At 32.3% G+C, this 9,759-nt stretch overlaps 1 protein-coding gene and 3 non-coding genes across 4 annotated transcripts; all 4 read right to left on the bottom strand.

The window, feature by feature from the left end:
- Window positions 1-4,055: 4,055 nt before the first annotated feature.
- Window positions 4,056-5,172, bottom strand: Pu (GTP cyclohydrolase punch; the record flags this gene model as incomplete). The annotated part of the gene is made up of 4 exons (XM_017628034.1): window positions 4,056-4,417; window positions 4,547-4,663; window positions 4,771-4,936; window positions 5,134-5,172. Coding segments are annotated over 4 exons (452 nt in total), but the record flags the coding sequence as incomplete, so codon positions are not given.
- TRNAW-CCA (transfer RNA tryptophan (anticodon CCA)) lies at window positions 5,137-5,208 on the bottom strand. Its single transcript has one exon. It is a non-coding gene; the product is annotated as a tRNA-Trp (tRNA).
- A 1,298-nt stretch (window positions 5,209-6,506) lies between these two features.
- On the bottom strand, window positions 6,507-6,578 carry TRNAW-CCA (transfer RNA tryptophan (anticodon CCA)). Its single transcript has one exon. It is a non-coding gene; the product is annotated as a tRNA-Trp (tRNA).
- A 729-nt stretch (window positions 6,579-7,307) lies between these two features.
- On the bottom strand, window positions 7,308-7,379 carry TRNAW-CCA (transfer RNA tryptophan (anticodon CCA)). Its single transcript has one exon. It is a non-coding gene; the product is annotated as a tRNA-Trp (tRNA).
- Between the last annotated feature and the right edge of the window lie 2,380 nt (window positions 7,380-9,759).

The raw sequence follows: 9,759 nt of genomic DNA, 5'->3' as shown, positions 1-9,759 counted from the left end.
AATTTGGTCACCTAGTACCAGCACACAAATTAGTAAATTGGAAAAAAATACAATATAAACTCTCCAAGCACATTTATATCTTTTGCAGCGAAGGCGAGCTAGTATGAGCATTGAAGAAATCTATGTTAAAGATTAAGAAGCTAGAAACGCGGAGGGAGGAATCGGACCTAGTCCTCTTTATAAAATCATTAACAGTCAAATCGATTCCCCGGAAATCCTGGAACAATTTTGACTAGTTTGTAATAAACCTGGCTTAAGATCTAAAAGGATATTAGGTACAATAAGAAGAGCAAAAAATTATTTGCTACGAACCAAGGAATCGAATAGCTAATACATACTACGTTTATACGCACGTATTATTTGCAAATAACAATTTGCAAAATGGCAAACTTGTCCGTATAAACGCTGAGTTAATTTTTTATTTGCAAATAACCAAATCACGCAAATAAGTATTGATTAGTGGTACTATTTGCAAATAAGCACAAGACGCCGCCATTCTTCGGTTTATTTTCTTTTTCGATGGTCGTCTTATTGTGTTTTTATAATCAGACAATATTAAATAAGAATTTTTCACCGTCGAATAAACACCATATCCCTGCACCATACAAGGGATATCCCTATAATTATTATTTTTGTACTTTGTTTAAACGAAGGGTTTTGAACTTCAGTTCAATTTGTACGTGAATACTAGCCTTATGTTTGTCAATCATCTGGCATCACCAAAAGGAAAGTTAACCAACACAAATAAAACAAACAAACTAGGCAGCACTGAAAACGCGTCCTGTGAAATTGCCGTCCTTTGGCAATGTTTAAATTTAAGGATTTCAGCGAGCTAGTGTAGGAATGGAGAATGAAATGAAAAAGGAATATAGGTTTTAATTATTAAAAAAAAAACAATAATTGCAATTAGAACTCAGATCATTTTCCATTTCAATATGGTAATCACTTCGTGAACACTTGCTATACTTGGCAATTAAAGCCGGCCTTGGCAGCACTAGGACAAGCAATTTCATCAAAATTCCACACATTACAGAATAGTAAAAATACCAACAACACACCAAAAAATGCAAATAGTACAAACAAAAAAACTAAAAACAGAAAAGTACATTGAAAGCCAAATATTCGCAGAAGGGGGCTTGGCAAGTTGGCTAATGAAAAGCACCTGGGTATTATGAAAATGCCAAGCAGATACCGCTACCAACAGCATAATCACGCAGCAAGCACACACACAGCTACAAACCCACAGGCATACACAAGCAAGTACAAATCCTCTGGTAGTAGTTAATTAATGGGATTAATTGAAAAAATGTAAACAAAATAACAAAGTAAAAGCTTTACAGCCCATCCGACTGCTGGGAACTCTACACAATAGATAAACGCTCACTTCCCCCACAAGTGGAAAGCGTAAACCCTTTGCAGCTCACCAACTAAATGGTACGCGCAATAGATTGGCTATAAATCGATTAAATTTAAACTGTTTCTTACACTAATTGTATTTTCTTTACGAACAAACGGTGTAGACGTTAAGAACTGCATGTACACAGGTAAATATCGTTGTGAAAATTATTGAAAAAAAAAGATTAAAATAGTACAAAAACGACTCACCAATCAATGTCAACCTCTGGTTATTTGCATCGTTTATTTTCACTTTGTTAACACAACATTTTTATGCACATACAGTCTCATTAGGGAATTGTACTTGATTCGGGTTAAATACGACTATTTCGCAATAATTTTTCTCGAGGAAAACTGCCAAATTTATAACAAAATTGCACAGCACAATAGAGTACGTGACCACAGCGAAAAAACGACCACATTCACAATGGCTATCGGCGCTGCACACATATGTCCAAACAAATTTATAAAAAAAAGTTTTCCCAATTCACGGTAGCACAACATGGCAAGAGCAACAAAAACACCACGTTGTGTGAAGCAGCCAATGCAGCAGCAGCGGTACAGCACGCACCGCGGCAGAGCAGAGGACAATCGTTTTCGATCGTTTACGTTCGGAGACTCCTTTTACCAACTATTGTGACTTTTACAAACGATTTTCACACTGAAATTCATGCTAATTCTAGTACATAATCACATTTTCATTGATCAAATTGGCAAGATTATTAAACTTTGTTGCTTGCATAACACTTACAATGCGAGTTTGTTGAAAATTACGATGAGATCCAGCGCTACTATGTAAACACAGCAGCACACTTTTATGTGTTCATTGCCTTGTACTGCTTCACACACGAATGCATTCCAAAAGCTAGCAGCAGCTAATCAGTAAATTCAGCGTCAGCGTTGCAATGCACAATGTTTGTGTGTGAAAATTTTCTCACAAATCTTTCAGTACGAAAAGTATCGCTTGCTTATTAATTGTTTATTAATTTAATTTTTTTTTTTAAATACTTGAATGTCTATAAACACAAATCAATTTTCGCTGCTAACTTGCACCGCTGCAAAGGTGTTGAAAAATATTCGAAAGGGTTAGGAAAAATTCACAATAGTTGCTTATCAGAAATTGTACTGAATGCAACCCTGTGCTAGTAAAATGTGGTTCACATCAGCGCCAACTTTGGTACTCGGGTTAGGCAAGATAGGGTTTTCGAAAGTAATTGGTATTGCTTAAGTTATTTGATGATAAGCCGATAAGTCTAAAAGAAATATTTACTTTTTGTAAAACTGCTGTTTGAAAAAAAAAATTTAAAGAGGCCATTATTGTGATCGTTAGACGGAAAACAGCTCGTTTGTTAGAATAAGGACCAAATTTCCCGGCATGGTATTTTTTTTTTCTATTATTGACTATTACTATGATGGAAAAAAAACAGACAAATAAATAACTAAGGAGGTTTCATTCCGAGTTTATCAAGAGCTAGCACGGAGGATACTAAGTTCTTTAATATTTTTCATTAAAAGTAATACCCTTGAGTTAGCTTTTACCATTTCCTTTGAACATGTCCAACAGAAGAATCATACACAACACAATTTTTTGCTTATATAGCAACCATTTTATTTCATTTATTTAATAAGTATCTCATGCGATAAACAGTAAAGAATATAACTATTCGTTTTTGAACTTTTCTTACAATGAACAACAATTTATATACGAATGTCTCGAAGTATGGATGTATGTATGTACGTTTTTATACTTTAAAATGTCTGCAACATGTGAATTTGCCTAACTTTATTTTTTCTATAGTTTTCCTTATTTTACTTCATACAATAAATTTCATGAACGCAGTGATTTCTACATTTTCTGAGTATTAATATTTATATGTGTTTTATTTTAAATATATCAATTTTTAAATACACATACGTTTTTAATGGAATGATGTAAACATCCTTTCGTATATTTTTCTTAAATATGGTATGTATGTATGTATGTACATACATATTATATGTATATTTTATTGTAAACTCATTTGATTGTGTAAATTCCCTAAACGATTTGCAGCAACCCAAGGTGCTTTGATCATTCTTTGAAGTTTTTTATTCAGGATTTTGCTTCAACATATTACGAAAAAAACATGATATAGGGAGAAGCATTTTTACAGTTTTTTTCAGATTAAAACTTAAAAAAAAAACTTTTTTTTTGCAATACCTTTTTTTCTAATAGCAGTAATAAATTGAAAGTAACGATATTATATTGGTTAACTTATTTTCGTTGCTTACTAAGTTAAAGTAATTTCTATTAAGAATTTTCAATTTCTTCTTAAAGCTTTGTTATTGTTAAACGTCAAATATTACATGTATTTTCAATACATGTTTTCCAGCGGGAGAGTTTTTCTCTTAATATTTTGCATTTTTGACTCACTTTTGTAATAAACCTATTTTCAATTTATGCATTTCGTTTGATTCCCCAAATATTCCTCAAACTTTTGCCTTTTTATTTGTATTAAGTGTTATTTTACATATTGCATATACATACACATATTGTTTATGTTCTTATTTCCATTTCGCTTTTGCATGACATTCAAAAAGTATTTACCTAACCAACTTTCAATATGATTTACGTGCTTCTCATTTAAGTACGCCCAATACAAAACAGATCTTCTCGTAACTTTTTTTTTAATTTTAGTTACATGTTCTTTTATAAACGATAGATTTATTATATATATGCAATATTCAACTTAAATTAAGGTACATATGTATATACTTTTCTTTAAATTATTTTATAATAGCAGCATTCGTTATAAAAATTTCCGCCTTTTTGTATGTAAATCGATTCATTGGAATGTATTCAATAAGCATGTAGCATCTTCCGTTTAGTTGTCCAGCTATTCGTATTTGCACTTATTTGCTGGTCACAAGATTCAAGAACTCCTCCCTAGTCTTGGGATCGTCACGAAAGACACCCAACATGGTTGAGGTAACAGTTTTGCTGTTGATTTTCTGCACACCACGCATAACCATGCACATGTGACTGAAAATAAGTGAATAAAATCAAATATATAGTTATAAGAGCGTGCATATTAATAACATGATTAACAATAAAATGTTGATGTATTGGCAATAAAATAATAATTATAATAGTAAATGACTTAAAACTTACACTCCTTCTATAATGACAGCAACACCAGCCGGTTGTACAGCCTGTGTGACGGCGACAGCAATTTGCTTAGTCAAGCGCTCCTGCACTTGCAGACGGCGTGAAAAGATCTCCACAATTCTGAAAGAAGAAAAAAACCAAAAATAATTGTAAGTTATGTATATGAATATTTTTATATACATACATATGTACATAAAACATTATTTAATTATTTTTGATTTACACACCTTGCCAACTTGCTGAGTCCCAATATCTTATTGCATGGCAAATAGCCGATGGAAACTTTTCCATAGAATGGTACCATATGATGTTCGCACATAGAGAACATTTCAATGTCCTTAACGACAACCATTTCATCGTGATCCTCATCGAAGACAGCGCCGTTGAGAACATCTTAGAGCAAGAAAAATAATAATTATTAATATACATACATACTTGCATACAAATGGAGTGAGAGTGCGAATAAATAACACAATATCATGAATTTTTGTATTTAAGACTATAGAAGTTTATAATTTGTTATGAAAAATAACTATGCATACTAAACATAAAGTAAAATTTTATAAAAAAGAGATAATAAAGAAATCTACCATTGACCCCGACGTGATTTGAACACGCAACCTTCTGATCTGGAGTCAGACGCGCTACCGTTGCGCCACGGAGTCATGTGTCCGGACTTGAGCAAATGCACTACATAAGCACGTGCATGCTACCCCTCACCAACAAACACATCGCCAGAGAACGTAAAGTAGGTATAAATTACGTAAAGTATAAATTTACGTTCTCTGACATCGTTGTGACCATTCCCAATAGTATGTTTTCATTTTTTATTACAAAAAGTAAAATCTACAATTTACATATTTAGTCCTTTTCGCGAAATTATGGTATACACTAAATTTTACAGGGGGAGCGTTTTTCTCTAATTTTCTGTGCTAAAGCTTGCAATGTCAAAAACAAAATTTTGCATGTGATAATTAACTAATAAGTATAATCGAACTAATTTCTTATTTTTTTAATTTTGTATGGCATATTTTTTTAGTTAAACGTTAGCTGCAATTTGAAGTTAGTGATTGATTAGACTTATCAAAAATCGTGCCACCATGGCTTCAGCAATAGAACCCATATATATAACACCGCATTATACTTATTTTGGTGCCAATTTGAATATTTTTGATATCCTAATACATGCATATGTAATTGTTGAACTTGAATGAAATTTGTAAAAAGCTACTGATTTGCGAAGAAATATTTCCGGCTCCTATGTGCGGCCTACGCATCAAAATACTCTCAACTAAAAATAAGGTATGCGTTTTGTGACAACAACCACAAAAAAAAATTATTTACACATTCCTGAGTTTCGCCCGAAAAAAAAATCACCCGAATATTTTTCATCCGCCCATAGTAAATACATGGAAACGAAAAATGAAAAGTGAACCGGTTCGGGGAAAATGAAACTCATCATAAGGCTGATTATAAACAGGGACGTGAACCGGATTAATCGCTTTTTTACTAATTAACTGAACCATTAACTGAACCGAATTTTTTTATAAATGTTTGATCGGAACCACTTTTTATAAATACTTAACGTGTGTTAAAACTAATAAAATAATCATTATTTGTGATCAAAAAAAATTAAAATAAAATAAAAATTATTTCCGTTGAGCGAAAAAATAAAACTGAGCAGTAATAATTGTTTTTAAGCGAAAAAAATTAAAATCATAAAATAATGATCAAATGCTGATTTAAATTATTTTACTCATAATGATTACCTCCCTGTTTTTTTTTTTAATTCCCGATAATCGAAACCAATCCAAAGGTTCAAAACCGTTTCGAACCGCGACCAAATTTTTTGTCCGGTTCATATCCCTGATTATAAAAAAAATGTCAGCCTTATCATGAGTTTCAGTAAAAAGTGTACATATTCATGTTCAAAATTAAAAAAATAAAACAAATCCAATCGACTTGACCCCGACGTGATTTGAACACGCAACCTTCTGATCTGGAGTCAGACGCGCTACCGTTGCGCCACGGAGTCATATAGTTACACGAGCGCAAATGACGCTTTCAAACACAAGCACTGAGTCAATAGATAAAAACCTCAGTCAACAAAATAAGCAAGAGAACAAGAGAGTAAGGAAAATATGCTTTTTGACATTGAACTTGTGCTGCAGAAAGCTTAAGTGCGAAAAGCTTTTACTCTTCAAGAGAGTAAGAGAAAAAATGCAAGCATCGTAAGAGAATGTAGCAAATTTGCAATCTGTGTACGTGCAAGTTTGTAAAAATATATTTTTCTCAAAATTTCTATAGTACAAAAACTTTAAGCGCAGCAATTTTGGCCAAATGTCAAAAGAAACAAAAAAATAATGTGTGAAATTGAAAATCTTTAAATAGAAATCTTTGGAAGAAAATGTGGCTAGCAAATGCGTTTTAAATTTTGTTGTGGTATAAATTTCGATGTAAATTTTTAATTTCGTAATTGACGTAACCGAAATGTATTGAAACTTAAAATATTTGGTTAAAAAGTAAAAGCGATGAATAAAAAGTTATGCTAAAATTGCTTAGAGATTATCATATTTATTTAAAGATTCTTAATTTGCTTTTTACTGTAATAAAATATAAAATATGAATTAAATTTTTATTTTAGTAATAACTTTTCTAGCATTAAGAAATTTACTTTCTAATTGCATTTTCTTTAATTTTATTTTCGTACTAATTTAAATTAAAACAGAAAAAAGTCCTGCAAAATAAATATTTTTACACATTTTGACCCCGACGTGATTTGAACACGCAACCTTCTGATCTGGAGTCAGACGCGCTACCGTTGCGCCACGGAGTCGTGCTTGTACGATGGCGTAAATTAGCCATATGAGCACGGGCTGGGTGGTGTGGCGAGTGTGTCGACAATAAAACGTATGTAATGATTGAATAATTGATTTATGATTCTCAGCTAGCAGTTAAATGCAGATAACTAAAAATGGGGTTGTGCAAATATAGAGTTATTCAGATCTTTGATAGCAATTATTTCTGATATGTGCATGTTTTTTAAATTTTTGCAGACAGACTTTGGCAAACTTAGTCATAGAGCGATACTCAGTTGAACAACGCGTAAAAGGGATCCAAACGTTGATGCCGATAAAAAAAAACAAGCATTAAGAGCGATGAGACACATTTTTACCTAAACTACTACGTTACCAAGCAGAACTGCGCCCGCTGCAAAAAAAAACTATGGTAGCCACGAGTGATTGTTTGGTGTGGTTCTTCAGCTGGCGGAGTCATAGGAACGTACTTCTTGGAAAATAATACGTGCAAAGAAAGGTCTATCGTCATACCAGTGTTGCCAAGTTTTGGATTTGAAAAAGCACTAAAACCCAAGAAAAATCGCGTTTTTTTCGGAAAAAGCACAAAAGTTTTATCGGAGTATTTAATGGACTTTATATGCATACAAATTTTTATGTAGGAATGCTGATTTAAATTAATAAAAATTAATGTTTCCTGCTCGATGGTCGAATTTTTTCCGTTTTCTATAAAATCAAATCTATTCATTCAATCGACGATAACACTCTTGTTCTTTTTTTCTAATTTGTAGCTGTGTCTAGCGTTGCCGCTTCGCTTAGATTCAAGTAAAATTTATACATTTTTTCCTAACTGTTTATATGTTAAATTTCTCTTCGTTTTGCATAATTTTTTATAAAACTCCTGTCAAACGAAAGCAAAAGCAAAAAGTGAAGTTTCATGAACTATGTGCAGTCTCTTGTGAACTCGTGAACTGAAGGAACATAAAAAACTTTTCTTTCCAACTGCTTGACACCTGAAGCATAACGAATTTTAATGTGCCTTATTTGAGCGCATAGTGGGAAAAATCTTTTTGTGTCGAAAATTTGTTGGCAAACAAATATCCTGTGATTTATTATTTATCTCATAAAAAGTACTCGAATCGAATCCAGGGCTCGAATCCAAACATCCGTCCACGGATCGAAAACGATATGAAAGAAAATCACGTGATACGTCATAATCCAAAAAATGTATTTTTACGTGACGAATAGTACGATATCGTATGTGACGATTCGGGCCCTGAATGGGACAAGGGTACGATCACGTATGTCATAATCCGAAATATGTCTTTGTTACGTTACGAATAGTACGATCACGTATGTCATAATCCGAAATATGTCTTTGTTACGTTACGAATAGTACGGTATTGTATGTGAAGATTCGAGCCCAGGATATTAAAAAAAAGTACATAACATTTGGTTGCCCGCATAAAATAAATAAATTACCAGGGCAGTTAACAAAAAAAGGACTGTCCCGTACAATGCGAACATCTGCGGTCTTATTGAAATACCCTATATGCGCTTTAGACTTTTCGGTACGCTTCTAAAAAATTTGTGTGAAAACCGAATTCGTGAAAATTAATAGGGTTGCCAGCTGAATAATTACTTGTATTAAATTAGGTATTTTTTAATTATGTACATATTTGAACATGGGCGTAAATTTATTTTGATTCGATATGTATTATTTCTTATGGTTGCCAGCTATGCCATCTTTTTTGCACTTTTTTCTTAGATTTTTTCTTGATTTTTTTGTCTAAAAGTGGGGTACGGTGGAAACTTACTATAATATTTGTGCTTAAGAATTAGTTGAAGATATTTACATACAGACTCACATATGTAAGTATGTATGTACATATGTATTTATAATAAGCGTATGTCACGTGTTTCTACTTATATGTACATACATACGCAACTACAATTTACTTTACAGACAAACATATGTACATATTTGTGCATAAGGAGGCCAATAAATGTGTGCTACTACTTTCAATCTCTCAAAACCATTATAAATACAGCTTAGTTTTCTTAAATTTAAATTATGTATTTATTTATTTTTGTTTATGCTGCAACTTGATTGCATTTTTTCGCCCAGATGTTAGATGTTTGAGAAAAAAAATAAATAAAAAATTGTGAAAAATTGGCAAATTTTTTGTAAAACTGAACAGGTTTGAAAACCTGTTGCTATGATTTGTTCTGAGCTGTTTGTAAATCTTTGGCAATTCCAGTTTTGTTATTGTTTTGGAGTTTATATCGTCTGGGTGTTTGTTTTTGTAAACGTGTCACACAAAACCGATAATATTTGGTTACGAATTCCAGTTTAAAATGAAAGTTCCTTGCCTTCAAATGCTGGCAAGTCAATGTATAAATAAAAGTTAAAATTTTGCT

This window comes from Rhagoletis zephyria, unplaced genomic scaffold (genome assembly GCF_001687245.7).
Source record: "Rhagoletis zephyria isolate East Lansing unplaced genomic scaffold, Rhagoletis_zephyria_1.1 Rzeph_scaffold_05694, whole genome shotgun sequence".
NCBI lineage: Eukaryota > Metazoa > Arthropoda > Insecta > Diptera > Tephritidae > Rhagoletis > Rhagoletis zephyria.
Note: the sequence above shows the minus strand (reverse complement) of the source record. Positions and strands in the feature narration are given on the sequence as shown.